At 49.6% G+C, this 22,849-nt stretch overlaps 1 protein-coding gene across 2 annotated transcripts; it reads right to left on the bottom strand.

Moving 5' to 3' along the window:
* Positions 1-243: 243 nt before the first annotated feature.
* On the bottom strand, positions 244-22,607 carry LOC132248429 (ral guanine nucleotide dissociation stimulator-like). Of its 2 annotated transcripts, none has more exons than XM_059721388.1 (10): positions 22,518-22,607; positions 21,849-21,914; positions 17,299-17,476; positions 16,972-17,087; positions 14,894-14,974; positions 11,156-11,337; positions 9,004-9,680; positions 6,355-6,426; positions 4,717-4,831; positions 244-1,721 (listed from the first exon to the last, which is right to left on the bottom strand). In XM_059721388.1, the coding sequence occupies exons 2-10, from the start codon at positions 21,872-21,874 to the stop codon at positions 1,546-1,548; spliced, it is 1,623 nt and encodes a 540-aa protein (XP_059577371.1). In that variant the 5' UTR covers positions 21,875-21,914; positions 22,518-22,607; the 3' UTR covers positions 244-1,545. The 2 variants fall into 2 exon arrangements, with proteins under 2 accessions (XP_059577371.1, XP_059577372.1); XM_059721389.1 differs by having other exon boundaries at positions 6,355-6,423.
* Positions 22,608-22,849: the final 242 nt, after the last annotated feature.

The following is a 22,849-nucleotide window of genomic DNA, read 5'->3' as shown; positions in this document are numbered from 1 at the left end:
CCACCACGTGTGATGGTAGCTGTGGGATCTGACAACCTGCTGTCTTGAAGGCATCATTTGGGGAAGGGAACAGAGTCACTGGAAACCCTTGAGCAAACAATCTCTCGTTTGGCATTGGGTCAAGTGGGCAGCGTAGATAGCTGGGGTGACTGACGAGTATGACCACATGACTGTGGGCAACTTGAAAGAGGTGATGAAAGAGAGAGGAAGGAGCAGAAGAGAGAAGACCTGATTAAGATCCTGTGTGATGATGACCGCCTGCAAGATCACCTCTGCACGTGCAGGCAGAACCCGAGGGGCCATCCTCTGAGTGGGACTTGTGCAAATACCAGCTGCAGCTGGAAGCTGAGGAGCGCAAGCTCAAGCATGACCTGGAGCTGAAGCGAATGGAGATGGTGGAGAAGGAGGCCCAGCGCCAGCACAAGGAGGCCCAGCGCCAGCATGAGCATGGTGGCCAAGAGGCCAGGTTCAAGTGCAAACACCATCTCGCAGTACTCAGGATGCAGTCAACCCCTGGAGTTGCAGGCGCTTAGCGAGCCCCAGCTGCTCCCTCAGGCTGAACACACCAATCTCCCCTCACAACAAACATGGAGATGATCCAGAAGCCTTCCCAAAACAGTTTGAAAACCATGCATGCCAATGAAAGCTGGGAAAGGTCTTGAGCATATAACTAACCTCGTCTCCCGAGAGTGTTTGTGCATCACAAACTGTTGGGGACCAGGCTGTGACCAGGGAGCCAGCGAACAGGGACTGCCAACAGGGGAGCAGTTTGACTGCAGTTCACAGGCCAGGCATGGGCAGGAGCACGTGGGGGCTTATGCCAGAGACTTCAGGGAAGTGAAGGAGGAGGGGTGCTACTATGGGGTAGTGACACGGAGCGCAGCCAAGGCCCCTGCCCTGCTGCTGCCTCCGGCCCGCAGCTCCTGTGAGGCCTCCACCCAGACAGGCCCCTTGGATGGGTGGGCAGTGCCCTGAGCCCTGTCTGCGGGGGCTGCCTGGCGGGACCTCTGAGGCCTGGGGGTAGCGTGGGGGCCGGGAGTCTCTTGCCTGTCCCACCTGTGCCCGGACTGAGGCCCTGGAGGGGCAGGTGAGGGGGCTCCAGGCAGAGGTGAGCAGGCTGAGGGGGATCAGGGCAATTGAAGAAGGGATTGATGGCTACTTTCATTCTCTGCAGGATAAGGGAGGAGCACCAGGAGGTATGGGGGTGGGTGGGAAAGGGGCTGTGGGTTGGGAGTGAGGGGCACCGGCAGGGCTGGGGGGGCAAGGGGAAGGGTATATACCCCTTCCCCCACCCAGGGGTCTGCTTTCTTGCAATTGCAAAACCCTACCCTTATCCCCGCCTTGTAACAAACCTCCCTCCCATTTTCCCCCTCTCCCTCCCACTCCTTGTGCCCAACATCCCTCCTGAACATAAATTATATTCCCTTCTGCTCCCCATTCCCACCTGACCCCATCCCTCCCATGCCTGCACCCCAACCCCCCACAGGTTCCCAGTCTCCCCCAGCCTGAGAATGGTATTCGTGTCAGCTCCTTGTCAGGATGCTCTCATTCGGGTCTGACCCTGCTGCCTCTAAAGAGGCGAGGTAGGCGCCTCCTCTTTTTCTTGTCTGCAGCAGACAATGGGGAGGCACGGAAAGCTGGTTTTCTTCTTTGGCTGATGTCTGCGTTCCCCTGGCTGTTCATATAAGAAAGCACATTTGCTTCCTGTGGGAAGACTAGCTCTGCAGAAAGAGAAAAGCAAAGAAGCGTCAAGTGATTGACTCTGGATAGTAGCACTGCAAGCAAGCATAGAAAACTGGTGAGCATTCAGAGGTGCATGCTGGCTGGACACGTGCCACTTAGAAGTCCAAATAAGGTTCTTTAATTTGGTTTTTACTAATTATAACGTCTCCTTTCCCACCAGCAAAAGTATGAGAAGATGTTGTACCGTCCAAAATTATGCTTCTGGAAGTCTGATAACACCAAACTTACCTGTGCACTACATGAAACAGTTTTCTGGCTCCGAGATCATTGACTACAGACAGTAGCATGACGTATACACACAGGCTGTACATTTAGGTTGAAAGGCAATCATTTGACTTGCTTCCTTAATGCATCATTTCCATGTGTGGTTTTCTACAGCTTGCATGTGTTGGGTCCTTTATTCAACAAAAAGGTCAAGGCAAATTCTTTTCCATTCAGCTGAAACAACCCCTTTACCTCATCATTAACCAAGAGCAGGGATTGAACTTTGCCTTTTGGCATCAGAGGAGATTGCTGCTCCCTGAGCTCACAGGTACCTGTCTGCTAGCAATGGGAGACAGCTGTTTTCCAAAAAGGTGCCTGTGTGGGGAGGGGGGACACTGGGGTGTTGGGTTGCTGGGTCCCGGAGGCGAGTAGAAAGAAACCTGCTCAACCTGGCTTTCTCCCCTCCCTTTGCATCCTCCCTCTCTTCACTGGCTCTGAAAGAGGGCTGTAAATCCAGTGCAGGGCCTGATACTGCTGCTGATTTGATGGTGATGATAGTTTGACCTCGCAATGGTCAGGGATTGATGGTAGACTCTCCTCCTGCCACTCAAGATACTCAGCAGGCTTAGGGCTTGCCAAACACTGCAAGTACAATGCCTACAATCCAGTAGCCCTCTGTGAAGGTGAAGCTATTCTGTGGGTGATGCTCTGGATTTATACAGTGCTTTCCCCAGTAGGGTCTTTGACCATAAGTATGGCTTTTGGCATGACAATAGTTCAAATAAATAGTAAAGATTAGTGTGGGCGTGCAAAACCTCAAACAACTGGTGGCCAGGATCCCATGGACAGTAAGTTTAAAGGAAAAAGGAATCGGGGAATTTGGTTGTACCTTCGAGAGAATATTAAGGGCACTAGGATATGCCATCCCTGTGTAAGGAAGGTTAAGAATCACATCAACGGACTGGCTTGTCTAAACAGCAAATGCTTTTGTGACTTGAAACTTAACAAGGAATCTCTCCAAATGTAGAAACATAGCTACAATACTACAGATGACAAGAAAGAAAAACTCCAGGCAGACCAAGGCACTGCAATACAGCTAGTCCGAGACACACAAGCATCCTGTGAAGTTAGATGTCAAGGACCAAAGGAAGTGCAGGTCCATTACTGACTGGGGAAAGGGAATTAAAATTGCTCAATACGGAAAAGGCAATGTGTTTAATGACCTCTTATCTCAGTCCACATAAAATGTGTCCTGGAGGTCTCAAGGAACTGAGCATACACTTAGGAAATCTGCAGATGATGCCAAGCGAGGTAGGACAGCAGATGATCTGGAAGATAGGTTGAGGATTCTCAATGACCTTGACCAATTGGAAAAAACGGTCTTAAATTAATGAAAGGATAGTATAATAGTTACAGGAGTAGAGCACAAGCTAAATATGAGTCATCACTGCAATATTCTTACAAAAACTGATAAAGAGCAAGAGCATATGGAGCTGTATTAACATGCATGTTGTGTGCAAAGTAGGGGAAACCATTTTTCAATGATATTCAGCATTGGGGAGGCCTTAGCTGGAAAACTGTGGCCAGTTCAAGGCATCGTGCTTTACGACAAACAGATGAACTGAAAAGAGTCTGGAGAAGAGCAGCAACAATGAGGAAGTGTCTAATATTGTCCTAGACAGGAAAGTTGGAAGACCTGGATTATGTAATCCTGAGAAAATGGAGGGGGTGTTAGAAATCTTCAGAAAGGGTTGTTACTTGTAAAGAGGATCTCTAGTTGTCTGTGATGATAGCAGGTATAGTAACGGGCTTCCATTGCAACAGGGGGCATTTAAGCTGGAAATGAGGAAATACTTCCTAACTCTAGAAGGTGGGGCTAGGCCCTGGGTGTCCTGCTCCCTGGATGAGTAGCCTTCCCATTAGCTTGAACATTAAAGTATGGGAGGGCCCTCATTCTCCTCCCACTTCTCCAATGAGCTTTTGGCCAGCCAAAATGTCATGACTTATAGTACGGCCTAGTGAGCGCCTCTGACCTGTTCATGGCTCCAAACATGCTGAGCTGCAGCACAACCCTATCCAAAACGGCAGCTATGTGGCTGTGGCCACGCTGATTAGGCACACAAGGTGAAGTGGGATATAGCCCTGTGACTCAGTTTACATGCACGAGGAAGAAAGGAGCTGTGCCCATTTGAAACATCTAGTAAACTTCAGTCTTCTCCAGGAAGTTATTGAAGTCATGGATGTAATCACTCACAAGGAGACGGGACATATCAGGACAAAAAACGGCTTCAGACAATACTTAACTAACTGGAGGAGAGGGAGGCTGTACTGTGCTGCACCAGAATTAATACCGTGATGCGGAGATTACACAAGTCATCACAAATTCCTGGTGCAGAGGTCGTAGATTTTTTCAAGCAGGATGGATTTCAGGGAGTGGATCTGGACTGTGTCGTCCCTGTGGCTTTCTGGGCACCAGTCAGGGTACAGGTGACGCTCCCAGACCTTTCTTCTGTTTCATTTGGCCCTGACTTCAGACAGCGGGACACATGTCAGCGCTGGATCTCTAATTGTCAGTCTTCCCCAGCTGCACGCATGACATCCCAAAGGGGAGTAGAGGTGTGCTGACTCCTACCAGGTAATCAAGAGGGAGGTCTACTCCACCTGGCTATGAGATGAAGCACTGCACTATTTCTAAAATGGATTCATAGGCATGTTCTCCTGCAAATATGAGGAGGATATTTGAACCAGCAAAAAGTTTTGCTCTCTTACCTTTGTGTTCCGAAATGACCTGCACAAGTTGGTAGTTTCCAGCTTCCTCCATGTCCAGATCATATTTTCTCATAATTTTTGAGATCACATCTCTAGTTGTGTCTTGGCTCGTTAACTGGAAAAAGCATTTTGCAGTGAAATATTTTACTTCCTTGTTTCTTGACATTTGTTTTCACTTTATCTATCTGGCATGTTGGTTTGGTGTCTCATCGCTGAGGTACAGACAGTGCACAAATGGAAATTACAGAGAGATGGAAATAGTGTTGTGCACAGAACATCCTAGCAAAGGGTGACGGTTTCTGTGTGTATTTTACTCTACCAAGCTGCGTCTCTAGATTTGGTTTGTCCCTAGTGTAAAAAAGACCACTATGAATGTTGTTTTATTTTGCCTCTGTCTCTCGGAAATCTTTCATCGCAGCGTGGTCACCCACACGTAGCAGAGTCTCAGAAGCCACTAGGCTGGTCCTATGCCATCAAGGCTTTACTTGCCTAAATCTACCTTGGGCCAGTGAGATGGCACAAGCAGCATCTCCCTCACCATGCATCTGGCCCAGGGTTTCCCTCTAAACGGTTTCCCTTTCACTGGAAAGGCCCATACAACCTTCTCACAAACAACTGGGAGAAACATGGGGAAAAGCAAATGACTCCAAAGCAGATAGACAACTGGCTCAGCAGCCACAAGCAAAGGTCATTCTGCCTGGATCCAGGTGGGAACGGCAGGAGGCTTTGAGTGGACTCCTACAGGGATCTGCCCCGGCTCCGCTGCTGTTCAGATGATTTGGATGCAGGAATAAAGAGCTTCCTGAGCAAATTTGCAGAGAACTCAAGACTGGGAAGGACAGCAAACGCACTGGGAACACTGTCTCTTGGCTGGGGATTTGGACTCGGGTGTGCTGATTGCTCTTGTTAGAACTAAAAAAACCTACAAGTTCCTGGGTTTTGCTTCTCTGCTCGGGGTCCTACCAAGCACCACATTTGGGATTGGACCTCCGCCTCCTTGCTTTAACTGTAGCGGGTTATGATTCTTCTTGGTGTTTTGGGCATTGAGAATAGTAGTTGTGTGGGAGGTTGGTTTCTGCAGTATTAAGAATAGGTCAGACATAACTTGAATGGAAAGGTTTAGTTAGGAATCATCCTGCCTTCAGCAGGGGGTTAGATTAGATGGCCTCCTGAGGTCTCTTCCAGCTCTACTTTTCTATAAGAGAAAATGAGGGGTAATACACTATGATATTTAGAAGTATATGCCCTTTGGGATCCTAATTTTCTAGTGCTATACAGCATCTTTCGGTGACTTGCCACCAAGCTGCTCTTCAGTGTATCTGTCTGCCTACCTGTGCAGACATGCCCATTCATACAAATGGCGTGCATGGTTTCTTGGTACCTTAGTCAATGACTGAGGACAAGTGGTGGATATTATCCAGCTGAAAGCCCAGAGAAAAGTTTGGGAGGTGGAATGTACTTTGACTACTAAAATAACCATGTCAATTCACCTAAGAATCAAGGGCATGAGGTGGCCCCTAATATTTCAAAGCTTTGTCTTGGTGTGAATCAGAGCAGCAGAGAATTTACATGTAACTTGTCATCCCGAGTGAAAACACATCCTGTAATAAATCTACACAGCTCTTCCACATCACTTACCAGAATGCCTTTGTACACAACACCTTGACTGTTCGGCACTGAGCAGTGAATGATGTAGGCGTCTTCGTTCTCCTGGGAGTAAGGTGCAGACAGAGCAAATCAGAGGTGGAGGAAGGAGGAGGTGATGAACACGCGGCCATGGAAGGTACGCATGAAGGAGATGATGAGCATTCAGAGAGGTAAATAATGAAAAATAAATGAAGGGAAAAAGTCAGAAACATGATGGAAGCAGTAGGGATGAAAGAGCAGAACCAGAAGCAGGTATTTTGGGTCTATGCCTGGTTCTTGAATGTTGTTAGTGGTGGTGTCCTACCTCCAGGAGTAACTTGGTTTGGTATTTGTAATGAAGTATTCATATTTAGTATTCCATCTACAACTAACACCCCTGAAACACAGAAGATATCGATTTTTGCCGTTTGAAATGGGTGTTTAGTTGGTCTAATAAAAGACAGCACTTTTAGCCAAAGAACCTTGTCTGCTGAAAGAAACGGTAGCATTCCTGACTGCACAATGAGCTTTGCTCAGGAAGGAGCTCCTGCAGGGCCGATGCACCTACTGACCTTTCTCTGCCATTACCTATTGGGCAAGGTTGTGATATGGAAAGTAATATTCCAAAACCCTGGAAGCTTTGCTTCCATCTTCTGCACTCCTTTGTGTTTACAGACTCCTCTGACTTCTGCCCAGCTGGGGAGGGATGCATGGGACAGGGGCAGGAGGGCAGGGGAGCCTGGGATGCGGGCACAACAGTGCGGGGAGTGGGGGATATGCCTCGCTGCCTCTTACCCAGCCAGGACGGATGGCAGGGAGGGGCACAATGCAAACTCAGCTTGCTCCAGGTGGAAGGGGGCAAGCAGTAGCAGGGCATAGACCCCACTCCCCGCACTGCTGTGCCCACATCCTGTGCCTCTCTGCCCCGGCTGGGTAAGTGGCAGTAGGGCATTGCCCGCCAGTTGCCCATCTGGGGTGAGGGGGCACAGAATGCAAGTGCGGCAGTGCCAGGAGTGGGGGCTATGCCCTGCTGCTGTTTGCCCCCTTCCACCCAGAGCAAGCCGCGCCACCCCCAACCCCCTCCCCAAGTCCCACATCCCCCTGCCCCGGCTGGGCAGCTTATCCCAGCCCCAGCCCCAGCCCCAATCCCTTCCTCACTGTGGGGGCAGGGCAACTCAGCCAAGGCCTGGCCTGGTTTAGTATAGCACCATGCGCTTTTGGGTAGCTCTGGGCCACTCATGGTGTCACTTGCGGGTGCCCCGTGCCCCTAACGGGGACTGTGTGTTGAGGCGGGATGGGTCCTGCGTGCATGAAACAGGCCCCACCCGATGGCACGTGGTGCCCATGCACACAGGACCTGGGCCAGCATGACAGGTGGTCTCCGGGAGTGGGCCCAGGTGATGTGGCAGAGCAGCGGCCAGTGCCAAGCTGCACTGCTGTGCCACATGGGGGGATGTGCCAGGAGGCCCCAAGTGCCCCAGTGCTCACTGCTGCTCCCAGTGAGCTGCGGGCTGTGCACGGGGGGTTGAGGTATTGTGGGGGTAGGTTATGTCGGGGAGCTGTGGGCCCTGCAGGGGGCATGTGGGCCTGGCAGGGGGGGAATGCTGTGGTCCTGGGGGCGGCAGTCCATGTGCTGTGTTGGGGAGCTATGCCCTGTTGGAGGGCAGAGGACCCACCCTACCTGAGCAGCATCCTCCCACAGTCCCCGCCCACCCACAGCCCCCCCCACAATCCCCCCACACCTATCCCCACCCCCTGTCCCACCTCACTCCTGCAAGCAGCTGCTGGCCCCAGGCTCTATCTCCCCCTCGCTGCAGATCTGGGAGGAGCTGGGCGGGCTTATTTTGCCCCAGATGGCACAACTTGCCCCACACCAAAGGTTGTGGCCAGGCATTTGGTGAGGCAGAAATCCCCGGCTCAAATACGTGCTGCTCCTATTTGAGCTGCTGCAAGCACACATGCTGCATGTGTGGACGTGCCGTAAGGGTGCAGAGAGAAGTGGAGCTCCCAGCTCTAACTCAGAATGATTTTTGCAAAGCGTTCTGAGTTCCTACATTGCCCGAGACCAAACAGAAGTTCACTGTTGGTCTGGAGGGGTGGGGATCTAGCTGCCCGCTGGGAGCCTGCAAGCAGGTTTCCACAACAAGGGCCAAGCTCTGTGCCAGTGTTGGCTGTTTCAGAATGGGAGTGGGGAAAGGCAGTGGAGGGAGCTTGTTCTTGGGGCTCTGCAGCTGGTGTTGAGGGGTGGAGTGGGTGAATTGGAGCCACCCCACTTTGGGGGGCCTGTAATACACTGGCCGCACTCTGTAGGGGGGGATGAAAAACCCTAAGACTCAACTCCTTCTGCTCCCTTGCCCCCCTCCCATTCTGAAAACACCCACAGGTTGGGAGCCCCAGCAGACACACGTTACACAAGACACTACGTTTTGAAACATCTTTAGCTGACACCACATGCAATGAGGGGCCAGATTTTCACCCAGTGGGCCATTTAAGCTGTTTGCAGCCGTGCACTTGTGTTTGGTCACAGCTATGAAGAGCTTTCTGGGGGACAGGAGTAAACAATGCATGTGGAAATTCAATTTTCACTTATAAGACAAATATTGGCAATTCCTCATCCCCTTTTCATATTGAATACTTTGAACAAAAGGTTCTAGACCATACCTTTTCCTGAGGCAGGTTCCTGGGCTGGTCCCCGGGCAGGTCCCTGGGCTGGCCCTTGGGCTGGACTCTGGGCAGGTCCCCAGGTTGGCTCTCGGGCAGATCCCAAGGTCGGTCCCCCAAATGGTCCTCAGGCTGGTCCCTGGGCTGGCCCTCAGGCTGGTCCCCAGGTTGGTCCTCTGGCTGGCCCTCGGGCTGCACCCCGGGCTGGACCTCGTGCAGGTCCCCTAGCTGGCCCTTGGGCTGGTCCCCAGGTTGTTCCTCCTGCTGCTCCCCGGGATGGCCCTCGGGCTGCACCCCGGGCTGGACCTCGGGCAGGTCCCCAGGCTGGCCCTCGGGCTGCTCTCCAGGCTGGCCCTTGGGTTGGACTTCGGGCAGGTCCCAAGGTCGGTCCGCCAGATGGGCCTCGGGCTGGTCCCTGGGCTGGCCCTCGGGCTGGTCCCCAGGTTGGTCCTCCGCCTGGCCCTCAGGCTGCTCCCCAGGCTGGACCTCGGGCAGGTCCCTGGGCTGGTCCTCGGGCAGGGCCCCTGGCTGGCCCTCGGGATGGTCCCCAGGTTGGTCCTCCGGCTGCTCCCCGGGCTGGCCTTTGGGCTGCTTCCCGGGCTGGACCTCAGGCAGTTCCCCGGGCTGGCCCTTGGGCTGGTCTCCTGGCTGGTCCACAGGATGGTCCCCAGGCTGGCCTAGATACACCAGTTTATTTTGAGCTAAATGAGGTGAGTGAAAATGGCTGTACCAGCCTTAGTTATGTATGGATAGTTTATGAAAAGAAGCCACATAAATAGAATTTTAACAATTGTTCACAAAAATCAGCTCTCTGTCCTCCATTTCTGATTCCTTCCCTCCCCAACTGGCATCTCCCCTCTCTCTCTCTTTATCTTAACTCAGTAAAATCAACTCTAAATCTTGTTCTACAAGATGTTAACCTCTTAATTTCCACTGGCATTTCCCCTATAGTCTAACTCATTGACACTTCTCAGTCAAGTGAGGTGTCTGTCACTCAAAGTTTAAGAACCTTTTTCAAATATTACTACAAGAAATAAATGCAAGAACAAAACCCCTGGAAACTTCTGCTTGCTTTGAACAAGAGTTGGATCGAAACATAGACCTGAACATTTTCTTGGCCCACTGGAACCAAATCCAGGACAGAACCTCATTAGACACCTATTAGCAACCTTGGACATATGAATGTTTTTGGGGCTGAAGAAAAAGTTGGCTGGGGAACTCCCTTTTTGAGGGATGCAATGCATCTTTTAACCACCTTTAAATGCCTGAGTTTATCTGGCGGTGAACCCAATTCTAAAATAACACCTTCTTTCTGGAACATCCACCAGGTCAAGTTTATGGGGTTAAAATACTGCTTTGCTTTTGTATCCTCTATTTCATATATCATTTGCTTTCACTTCTGTGCCAAAGCGAGACATTAGCACATTGCACCAGGTCCAAGAAGCATACCCAGCAAGTGATTTGCCACAGGAAAGTTTCTAACTGGGTTAAGGACCGTGTGTCAATTTGACGCTGGACATATAGCATTCTTGTATTGCCACAACTCACCATTGTTTCAGCAGGTCTTTGACCTGGAATGTAAGTTATTTCTCTGTCCTTGGAGGTCAGAAGCCCATCACTCAAAGAGGAAACAACAGTCACACGCACTTCCTGTGCTATGGTGGTCACTAGCAAGACATGCTTCACGACAAAAAGGCTTTGCCTGAAGCTGCCTTTGGTCAGAGCACGGTAACACCTGATGAGATTTTTCTCTTTGCAAGGGGAGAAGTAGGTAGAGAGCAGCTTTGGCCATACTTCCAAGGTGCTGAAAATGCAAAGGCAATTTGCCTCTTGGCTGCTGCTCTGACTCTTGTGCGCTGGCAAATTCTCTGAAATGCCAAGTTCCCAGTTTCCAATCCGCACGACCAGGCCTGTGATTCCCCACTGCAGATTTGTATTTCTACCCACTCTTTACCCACTCTCCCAGGAGAGATTCACCAGGGACAGAGCCAGAAAAACCCAAAAGTCTACAGGGCCTGATCCTGTCGTGTAAGTGATATCAGGATTAGGCCCTGGCAATATAATTGTTGCTAACATTTACCTCCCAAAATGCAATTCTTTAGTGCAGTTTCGGAGATGATGAAGTGATAGCTTGAAAAAAAATATAACTTACTCTCATTTTCTGCTTCGTTTTGAAACTGGTGGAGGAGGTGTTTGGCCTCCATTTCAACGTCACAGCCAGGGACGTTCTTGTTCAGGTGTGCTATTACTTTCTGCAGTGTGTGGTACTTCGGCGGCTCTTTGAAATCTTCAGGGCTGAAGTGCAGCCAAGTTTTCAAGAAGAAGATGATTGGACTGAAAAGAAATACATTGACAAAATCCAGTCATAATCAGTCTTTGTAACAGTGATATTTGTCATTCAAACTTGTATAAAAAGATGAATCTATTCCTTCTGCTATGAGCAAGCAAGGAATTCTGATCTGGGCACCTTTTTCCGTAATCCTGGTCTAAACTCACTGACACACATTTTACCACTCTTAATTACTCATCAAACTAGTGAATGAACACTGAATTGTATCCTCAAGATGCAAAATATAGGACAATTATAACTATTATTAGCGATATCACCATCCTCCAATTTGATCTAGTATTACAGCAAACAAAGTAAAAGAGACACAGGAAAACACGAACATCCTGCCCCAAACACAACCTTTACACAACACACAAATTGCCTGGCTTTCTCGCTTTCTACTTTTCTTGCTTTCTTTTTTTCTTGCTACATTTGGGCCACTTTCTGCAGTGCTTCTCTCCTAGTGTCACACAAAGAAGAAATGCCTACTTGAGTGGGTAAAGTTCAGCTAAGTCACTACTACAGCTTTTGAGGTCTGCCAGTCTCTCCCCTTGCTCTCCCACAGACAGGCAGGAATAATGCCCATTCTCCTGTACAGACATGATACATAGGACCGTAAGAATCACAATCTGGCTCAGAGCAGAGGCCCCGCTATCTCACAACACTGTCTCCACAAGTGGTAAGGAGCAGATGTTTTGGAGGACAAGTAGGAGAAAGTGAATAGAGAGATGCATCCTCCGTCTCGATGTTTGCTAAGTCACCACGCACGTGGACATCCCTAAGCCCTATGACTGACAGCCCCAGATTGACAACTTTTGAAAGGGTAGTTGCAATCTTTTCCTGAACCTGGTTATAGTACTGGCCTCCACAACATCCGGGGGTGATGTGTTTCACAAATTAGTGAGGTGTGAAAAAGTGCTCCCTTTTGGTTGTTTCAAACCTGGTGCCTCATCATTTAATGAGGTGGCCCTAAATTCTTGTATCAGGAGACAGTAAATACAGGTTTCCTTCGATTTCTTCTCTACACGCATTCCTGGAGCACGGCACATCAGTCACATTTGCATAACGCAAACCCACTTTACAATTCATAGATTCATAGATGTAGGGTGGGAAGGGACCTTGTAGATCTGCTAGTCCGACCCCTGCCCTGGCAGGAGAGAAAACTGGGCTCAAATGACTCCAGCCAGGTAAACGTCGAGCCTCCTCTTAAAGACCCCCAGGGTAGGAGCCAGCACCACTTCCCTTGGGAGTTGGTGCCAGATCCCAGCCGCTCTGACTGTGAAGCAGTGCCTTCGGATGTCTAGTCTAAACCTACTCTCTAGCAACTTATGGCCGTTATTCCTTGTTACTCAAGGAGACCTCAGGGGAACAAGGTCTCACCCAAACCCCGCTGGTCCCCCGTAGTAAGTTTACAGATGGCCACCAGGTCCCCCCTCAGCCTTCTCTTGCAAAGGTTGAACAGGTTCAGGTCCCATAGCCTCTCCTCATAGGGTCTGCCCTGCTGTCCCCGGATCATGCGGGTGGCCCTGCTCTGGACCCTCTCCATGCTGTCCACGTCCCGCCTGAAATGCAGCGCCCAGAACTGGACACAGTACTCCAACTGCAGCCTGACCAGTGTCACATAGAGGGGGAGGATCCAGCTGTTCCCCCATCCCCCACATCCAGGCCACTCTTCCCTTCCCCTCCCCCACACATCTGGATTGGGGTTGCCCTGACCCAAACTGCCCCTCCCCATGCATCCAGATCAGGACTGGGACCAAGACTGGCTGCGGCTCCCCGCTGCAGTTTCCAGAGGCTCTGATAAAGCCTTATGCAAAGTATATAGGGGATTAAAACACATCTGTTCCAGAGTGGCCAGTAGACTCAGGAAGTCCTGGTTTCCAAGGCCATTACTTTAGCCACTAATTCATATTTCTTCCCAAGTAAACCCAAAGACAAGCAGGTTATTCAGCACTTTATTAACATCAGACTTAGAGATAAGATCGAGCTTCAACCATCTCAGGTCCAGACTCAACAGCTGCTGCTTCCCAGAACATGCCATACTCGCACTTCACAACCCCACAGCCACCCAGTTAAGAGGATTTCCCGATGGTGGGACTGGTAGGTCAGATATTTTATAGCGTGTAATGGTAAGTATTAATAATCGTTTTGTAGTGTGGTTTGAAAACCTGTGGCTTTCTCTGTAACACCCCCCTGCCAGAATGTCTTAGGAATGAGCAATGTTAAACTTCGGAAAACTAAAAACCCTATTCATGAAACTTTGTAGAAAGGTTGTTTCTGGGAGGGAAGATCCTGTGTAAGGGCTTGGAAGTTAGACTCTCGTCTTGGATTTACTAGTCCTGGGGTACTGACGAGATGGCACATGACAGAAAAGGATGTGGAACTTGTTTTTTCCCAAAAGAAATGAAAGAATTGAAGCTACTTGAACCCTTGCTTAAATCCAATCATTGACAAGCAAGATCATGGGAGTTAAGACAATTTACTTAATGTGGGAAGCTGTGTTAATTTACTTGCCGGAAGCTGTGCTAGCACTCTTATAGAGAAACTCAGAGCCATACGCTCACTGCCGAGAGCTGAAGGGAGTCAGCGGGATCAGCAAGGGGGGGATCAAATATAATCCTTCAAGTCCTTTATACTGCCAGTGCATACCAAACCTCAGAGCATGCAGATGACAATGTATAGATGTGCTGAGGGAAGGTTCATTAGACTCCTGCCTCTTAAAAACTAAGTAATGGTCCGTATGGAACTAGAGGCAGAAGAAGACATCTTCTTTTTTCATTTAAGAAAGGTTCAGTTTCACCATTTTGAGCATCCAAATGTAAACACAATTTAAAAATCCACAAGGATGAATGATTAATCAAATGACCAATTAACCAATGCTTAAGCAATTCCAGCATGTAGGATTTGGGGGACAGGCACCTGCATGCACACAAACACATGCACGCAGACATACACACATACATGCATCACATGCAAGCACACAGAGATACAGTCATGCAGAAACATGCATGCAGATACATGCACACTTGTGCATGCACAGACACATGCAAGCACACACTTGTGCATGCCAAAAATGTGTGCACACACATGCATGTACACATGCACGTGTGCACACAGGCACATGCATGCACAAACACATGCTCACAGACATACACACATGCATCACATGCAAGCACAATCAGGGCTACATCCCCCCTAAAGTATGTCGGCATTTCCAGAATAGAAAATGAAATCCACAACAGACAATAACATGCATATTTGCATAACATGTGGTGAAAAGAAGCAAGGGCAACAAGCATGCTTTGTTTGTCCCCCAGAAATTATTGACCCCAAAATAAAGGACAGTTTCTGTTCAGTTTTGGGGCAGCATCCCAATCTGTGTCAATTAATGTAGGCATGATACAGTGAATTCTTTGCTGATACCAATAAGGATGGCTCTGTGTGCATGTGTGTGTGTGTGTATATATATATATATATATATATATATATATATATGAAAGATGATTAGTTTTACCACATCCCTTGAATCCTGACTGAGGTTTTGCTGTACAGCACACTTACTTCCTGAGGACTGCCCTGGAGTCCGCTGAGAAATCTGGACTTTCATCTCCTCTGCAGCTCAAGGTCTCCAGCTTTCCATGCCTAAACATCAAAATGGATATTTTAGAGAGTTATTTAATAAACAAGCTCAACATACTTGGAAGGGCAGCACCACTAGACTCTTCAGCACCACTAGACTGCACAGCCCATCAGGGTAATAGGACCAGCAGGTGTGATCAGAGATCATGACGGACAAGAACGTAACTACGCCTTAGTAAAATGTCCTTGTCATATCCATTTACGTTCTTATCACTATTCTGATTAGTCTGCAAAAGCACAAAAGAGCAGCAGGAAAACCACTCCCCAAGTCAGAGAGGAAACCAAATCTGGCCAGTTTGGGGGGACAAGGATCACGTTGTGACCCTGAGCAGAGTAAAAGATGTGAGAGGTTTCTTCAGAAATCCCTGCCTTTCCCATAATTACTGGACTATCATGGCTACATCACGCTTTCACTGAGACTCAAATAAAATGTTTTTTTTCTAATAGTGAGGCTGGACAGCAAAGGGGGGATCTGGTTAAATGGAAGAGCTAGATTAGCAGACCTTGTCCTTGGAAAGGTGGGAGGGCTTGGAAGAAAGGAGAAGACTGCATATAGATCGGTGATAACTAGACCTGCTCCCACCCCAGGGCTGCTGGCTTAGTCCAGCACCAAAGAGAGGCTGTTACACATCGGGTGCATCTACACGTGACATTAAGGCGAGCCATAAACTCTGGTGCACTTGGCGCCAGAGTCAACTGCTCCCAGGCACAGCATCTGCACGTGCACCCAGGACCACAGCACTTTGTGCCAGGGCAGAAGAGTCCCAGGCTGAAAGGGAGCATCAGTCCCAGTTCGGGGGCAGCACTGGGCAATGGAGGGACTGGCCGGGCACGAAGGTGCTACAGAGTGGAGCGAGGAGGCAGGCAGCCCCTGTAGTTAGCACCCTCGTGCCCCAAGGAGTCTCTTTCTACAGGACTTTGGTTTAACATAATTTCTTCTCTGGCTGTCAGCCCACCCTCATCCTGCTGAGGACCAGATTGAGACTGCCCTTTGGGGAAGGGCTGCTGTGATAAGATTTCCCCTCCGCCCCTCATGTTCTCCATACGCGGAGAGGGGCTGTCGCATTTTCTGAAGTCGTGAGAGTATTGAGACTCCTCTCGCTGTTCACTCTCAGATGGATATCACCTTTCAGTGGCATATCACTACAAAGAGGACAGGAAGGAGGTCAAGTCTTAGCCCTGTCCCCCTCCCTCTTCTGCTTCCTTCTACACCAGGGCATTTCCAGCAACTAAATGGTACAATTTGGCCCACCCTTTCGTGTGACATTACATTAGAAGAATTAGTTGCAAAATAAAGATGTTAATTATTTGCTGCTAGGAAAAATAGAAGTCTTCTTTACCGACTGTTGTAGGGAAAAACTTGGCCATTGCAAATCTATACATATTAAAGGCTGCCCACATTTTCCATTGAAATATGCTTGTGGGAGAATTTAATGCTGAGACATGGTGCCTAATGGTATGCTTTATACCTGTTCTGGAGACCACTGCTAGGGGCAGGCAGGAGGCAGGGCAGGGTGGCACTGAGACAATAACTTGTTCAGAGAGCTACAGACTTTTGTTGGCCTTCCTCAGACACTATGAACGGACTTGCAGAGAGCAGGGGGACGAGATAGAAAGGTCCTGATCCAGCACAGGCCGATTCATGCAGCGAAGAGTTACGCAGAGGGACAGCGACAGCCTGGATTTGTTAACTCTGGATTTTCCCAGCAGTGTGTTGAGCTGTTTGAAGGACTGCTTGCCTCCAGCTGTCCTCTCTTTCCACTAAGGAACCAAGCAGTCCAATTTACTTATTGGTCTCCTTGTTTGAGGAAGTACTCAGCTCTGAGGAGGCATTTTCAACCCTGTTTCAACTGAAACACTGACTTTTTCAAGCTCGTTAGAAATACATGCATAGCATTAACTTCTTAAGTATGCTATCTTCAAAACTATTTGAGATCATTTCTTGCAACGTCCCACCTCTAAAGGCCATCACAGCTTCCTCCACAGATCTTGGCTCTTACCTGCTGAGGAGCATTTCTAGGACCTCACCAGGAGAGGCAAAGGTCCTGTATGTTGCGAAAAATGTATGTATGTTCCCAAAATCCTCCAGAAGAGCATCTACATTTTTCTGCATGACCTGTGAAACAAAAGAAGAAAATCATGACATCAGTCATGAAACAAGCAGTCTCCCCGCTCTGAAACTCGGGGAGGGTGGCAGTGGTGCTGGGTGGGGGGTCGGGGGGCTATGGTGAATTTTGGAGTGGCTGCTGTCCCCCATCCCCAGAGCCCTACTGGGGCCTCCATCTGCCCCCCACCCACGGCCCTGTCCCCTTCCTCCACAGACTTACCTGCAGCTGCAGCTGCTGCCTCCATTGAGCCTGCAAGGTCCTCCAGTCTCCGCTGTCAAATAGCTGCTCCTGCCCTTCCTGGCTGCCTGCTCGGGGCCTCGGCTCTCGGGTGCGGAGGCGCTGGAGGAAAGAAGGCAGAGGGATGCAGCTGCACCCATAGCCCTCCTCCTGCTCTGCCCTGTTGAGGAGTTCAAAACCTGGTTAATTGGAAGTTATTACTTCCAGTAGTGTAAGGAGCCAAGATGATTAGGTGTTAAGATTCATAGACTGTCGAGTTGGAAGGGGCCACGAAGGATCATCGTGTCCGACCTCCTGCCTCGGCAGGAAAGAGGGCCGAGGTCAGAGGACCCCAGCCAGGTGCCTATCTAGCCTCCTCTTGAAAACCTCCAAGTTGGGTGAAAGCACCACCTCTCTTGGAAGCCAGTTCCAGATTCTGGCCACCCTTACTATAAAAAATGCCTTCCTAATGTCAAACCTGAATCTACTCTCCGCTAGTTTGCACCCATTATTCTGAGTTACTCTCTGGGGTGCTCTGGTAAACAGCGCATCACCAATTCCCTGCCATCCTCTCTGATGAAGTTATAGGCGGCTTCGAGCCTGCCCCTCAGCCGTCTCTTGTGAAGACCGAAGAAATCCAGATCTCTCAACATCCCCTCACAGGGTCTTTCACAGAGACCACTAATTATGCGACTGGCCCTCCTCTGGACCCTCCCCAGATTCTCCGTGTCCCTCCTGAAGTGGGCACCCAAAACTGGACACGGTACTCCAGCTGCAGCCTGACCAGTGCTGCATCGAGCGGGAGCATCACCTCCCTCGATCTGTTGCTCATGCATCTGCTAATACAAGACAAGGTGCGATTAGCTTTGTTGATGGCCTCATGACACTGCCGGCTCATGTTCATCTTGGAGTCAACTGTGACTCCAAGATCCCTCTCAGCCTCTGAGCCACTGAGGAGGTCATGCCCCAACCTGGCGGTGTGCTGGGGATTCCTCCTGCCTCAGTGCAGTACCCTGCATTTATCTTTGTTGAACTAAATCCTATTTTGTTCCGCCCATTGATCCAACCTGTCCAGGTCAGCCTGTATCTGCTACCTGCCCTCCAGTGTATTAATTTTTCCCCATAACTTAGTATCATCTGCGAACTTGCAGAGGGTGCTTTCCATACCCTCCTCCAAATCGCTGATGAAAATATTAAATGACACCTGTTCAAGGACCAAACCCCACGAGACCCCACTGCCCACCTCCATCCGGGCCAAGAACGACCCGGCTACCGCCACTCTCTGGGTGCTAAGCACATCTATACCTTTCAAAAGAAAACAAAAATAAATCAGAGAGACAAAAACAGAAAAATAAATCAACATGCATTGTGCCACTTCTTTGCACACATCAATCGTGTCCCGATGAGTGTGCACATGCAGTTTGTGGTACTTCAAACCCGTTTCAGGCCCCATAGACCACACGTGGCACATATGCACTCCTTTGCCATGCTGCAGATTTATAGTGTGGTGCCCAAATTTGACACTGGGAGCTCCTGGTGTCAAAAAACAAAAGAAATCAAAGGTGGCACAGTGCACATGGCACCTACGTGTGCTGCCAGAAACAGAGCCTGGCTGGACAGAGCTATGCTCTGGCACCTGGGCAGGCTCCAAGCAGCAGGATTGCTGCCACTGCTGCCCTGGGAGGCCCCAAGTCAAGTTGCTGGGGCCAGCACAGCTGCTGGCTCCAGCCTCCCACCCCCACCCAAGACAGCTTGCCCTGCACCAATCCCATGTGCAAGGGCTTGCACCGCAGCATAAAGGAAATTTATGTCACCTCTATTTTTGCTGTGGCAACCGCATGCCCCTGCATGTGGAGACACACGCCTAATGACTGTGCCCTGCTTTTATATCCATGCATTGTCATTCATCCTGAAAGATTGCAAAGTGCTTCCCAAAACACAGACTGGACATACCACTGACCTTCGGCCACCCCCGGCAGATACACAGACACGTAGCACACCTGATAGCTAGGGCTTGGGGGAGAAGAATGAGGGGGAACGATGGAAAGACGTTATCCGGGGGACAGGTCTGAAATGATGGGACAGTCTCTCCAGGAGTGAAGGACTAGTGCTGAATTATGTGCACAACAAGTGACAGGGGAACCACAAGCATTGCAGCCAAGGTGGCAGAAGATCCATGTCAATGGGAGAGGGAGAAGTTAAAAAGAAAATGCGAGGATTATTAACTTAACTTCATTTCATCTACTTTACTCTGTGTCCTCTGAGCTGAGATATGTTGAATTAAGTTTCAGGAAGACTAAACAGTGGTGAAGATTTCCGTGTTTTGCATTTCCATTGTAGGCAGGACAAAACACTTCTTGCATTGCAGGGAAATAAAGTTCTAGTAACCACTGTCCTGATCATCTTTTCTCATGTGAGCAATGGTCTGAATTACCATAAGGGGGTAACATGGACGGGAGGGAAACAGCCTGTGCCACAGCAACCTGGAGCGGAGGAGTCCATGAAAAAACCTCTCATCCAAACTGCTGGAAGATGTGAGATTCCCCCAGGATTTATAAAGTAGAGCTTTGCGCCTAGGCAACACTGAGAGGATGACGAATTAGAAATGCCTGCCTAGGACACAGTATGTTTCTGTCTTCGATTGAAAATCTCCTGCAGCATCTCATGAATGAATACTGTTTTCTTCTTAATGGCATATAGTCTAATTTTGATAACTGATAGATGAAATGTATCATTCTTAAGACAAAAACCCTTAAAATGAAAGCTGAAGAAATGGATACAGAAGGTGAGCACAATACTGCTGAAAGCATGCATTACTAAAAGCAAAATGCAAAAACTTTTCTATTATTTCAGTGAGTCACTATGAGCTCCTATACGCGGGCAGGGAGCCTGCTCTGACATGCTGGAAATGCAGCACGTTGGAGCAAACTATATGAACCGAGTCTGCCAGAGCCTGGACATCACCGCGCTCCAGCAGGCAGTAGAAAGACGGACACCCAGAGTTAGTCCAATGGTATTAATACCACAGGATTCATAAAGAAGAATATTTCAACTTAGTGCCGTGGTCTTGTGTTTTAGAAAGAGGAATTGTGTAAAGAAAAATGGGGAAGATCCTAAAGTTAAAATTAAATAAATGTATATCCTTACTTTAATTTCAAAAGCATGCCATAATGGAGACACGGACCATGAGCACACTGCCACAGAGCCAGACCTCTTAACAAAAAAAGGAAGCAGGAAGGCATGAAAGAAAAGTGTTATGATATTAAATAGCAAGTTTTAGGAGACTGTTTGCATCAACTCGTTTAGAAAATGGAAATTGAAATCCAAAAGAAGCCCACAGAGCCTGAAGTCCAGCGTGAGAAGGGGAGAGCAGGATGTTACGTGGGGAGCAAACTGTTCGTCGATTCATGCACTGTCAGGCCTGGAAGGACCTTGTCGATCCTCGGGTCCACCCCTGCACCAGGCAGGACAAGACACAGGGGGTCAAGTGACCGCGGCGCAGTGACATTCCCGTCTCCTCCTGAAGATTTCCAAGGGAGGTGACTGCACCCCTCAGGGTCACAGTCAGGGCAGCCAGGATCTGGAACCAGCTGCCAAGGGAAGTGGTGCTGGCTCCTACCTTGGGGGTCTTTCCAAGGAGCCTGGATAACTACCCAGCTGGGTCACATGAGCTTCAACGTACCAGGGCTCATATGAGCCCAGTATTCATTCCTGCCCAGGGCAAGGGGTCCGACTCGATGATCTGCTCGGGTCGCTTCCCACCCTACATCTATGAAGCTATGAACCACCACTGCGGGGAGTTTCTTCCAGGCTGGACACCCAATTAAACACATAGAAATACATTTTTAAAATAGATTAAAGCAGGAAACTTGGAAAAGAAACAGTGCATCGATGGGACTACTAAGGCATTAAAGGAGAAGAAGACCCCAAAGAAGACCCTTCAAGGCTATCATCCAACACAAAACACTTTAATAATCAGGTTTTGCTTATGTAAATCCCCCAGAGTCAATGGACGGCAACCAATGAAACTGGAAGCAGAATTTAGCGGTCAGTTCAATTACCAAAAAAGCCAACAGAAAAACTGTTCTTGTTGGGTTGAGCCCTCAGCCCTTTTCCTCAGTGTTCAACCAGGGCCAAGTTAGCCTCAATAGCATCTTCTCCTTCCCTAGAATAAAGAGGGGAAATGAAAATGAAGTAAGGCTTCATTGTCGTCTGCGGGCCTCAGGGGATCTTTTCTGGTCCTGCTCCAGAGCTCACTCCACCGCTATGCACAGACACCTGGCTGGGCCATCTTCTTTCCAGTGCAGCTCTCTGCCCTTCCCCTCGCCATGAAAACAGAGTCATTACACGGAGATGGCATTAATCACATTTAACATCACGTGCTGCTGTCAACAGCGACAGGAGTGTTTGACCACACACACTACTCATTTCCTTACCACGCATTGTGAAGATCTGCTGAGCACTGCATTCTTCAAGTAACACCTGAATCTCTCAAATTCGGCGAGGCAAAAAGAGCGTATAACAGTGAGAATTGACATCTCTATTTGATTTACCTTCCTGTGTCTCCAAAGGATCCCATGGTTGTATCCTGGGATAAGAAGCTATCCAGTTTTCTGTAGCTGTATGAAAGAAAGAAGGAAGAGCAAGTTGAAACCACAACCAGTAATTCCCAGTTACTTGATGTCTGGAGTGAGGGGCAGCATCATGGCCCGGGGGGCAGGGTACTGCAGTTTGGGGGTGAGGGGCACTGGCAGGGCTGGGGTCAGTGGGTTGGGAGTGAGGGGCAGCAGCAGGGCTGGCGGGGGCTGTGGCTTGGCACTGAGGGGCAACAGCATGGGCAGTGACAGGGCACTGGCATGTCCCTGCCCCCACGCTGTCATATCCCCCCGTCCCCCCTCCGCCATGTGACAGGTGTCCTGCATTTTGGACCTGGAAATATGGAAACCCTAAAGCAACCATCCACATCCTCACTGCCCCGTCCGCTGCACCCCTCACCATGCCTGCCCCGCCAAACACCATCGCTCCAAGCACTCCCCCCGCCTCCCCCCATGGCAGGCAAACACACCTAGTCTTCAGTCCTTGGATTGCTACTGGAGCGGACTGAAGTCATGTTTAGGAAAGAAACGAAAGCATAAAAGTGACAATACCCCCAGCCACAAGTCACCCACCCTAGGACTCCCCAAGTGTGGGTGCAAACACGCCCCTCATTTGCCCACACTTACCCTTGCGGTCAGGGTGATCGCAAGGACACGGGTGTGACCTGACAACAACCAGTGTCGGGTCGGGAGCAGTTGACCTGCTGTGTGCGTCTCCAAGAGCCGCACGGCGACGAGCCGGTTCTAGAAGGGGCCATTGTGATGCGTGTCACGTTCTCCGGGTCTGCCCACCTGCACGTCTCGGCCGTGTCCGGCCGCACCGCTGCATCAGCCACCGGGTGTGAGACAGGGCTTGGCTTGCACACGACCTGATGGTACTCACAAGGAGGGACTCCAACCAGGCCTGGACCCTGCAAGGGTTTCCCTCCAGGGCACTGTGACAGCGGATGAGGAAAGGG

This window comes from Alligator mississippiensis, chromosome 1 (assembly GCF_030867095.1).
Source record: "Alligator mississippiensis isolate rAllMis1 chromosome 1, rAllMis1, whole genome shotgun sequence".
In the NCBI taxonomy this organism is placed as follows: Eukaryota; Metazoa; Chordata; order Crocodylia; family Alligatoridae; genus Alligator; species Alligator mississippiensis.
Note: the sequence above shows the minus strand (reverse complement) of the source record. Positions and strands in the feature narration are given on the sequence as shown.

Bases quoted from the DNA above. Each gene is read 5' to 3' on its own strand.
- LOC132248429 (XM_059721388.1), bottom strand. From the start codon at position 21,874: ATGGGATCCTTTGGAGACACAGGAAG. The intron at 11,338-14,893 runs GTAAGTGTGCTG...ATTTCTTTTCAG, and splicing joins TCCAGGGCAGTCCTCAGGAA to TCCAATCATCTTCTTCTTGA. The intron at 4,832-6,354 runs GTAAGTGATGTG...TGCTTTTTCCAG, and splicing joins TTGTGTACAAAGGCATTCTG to TTAACGAGCCAAGACACAAC.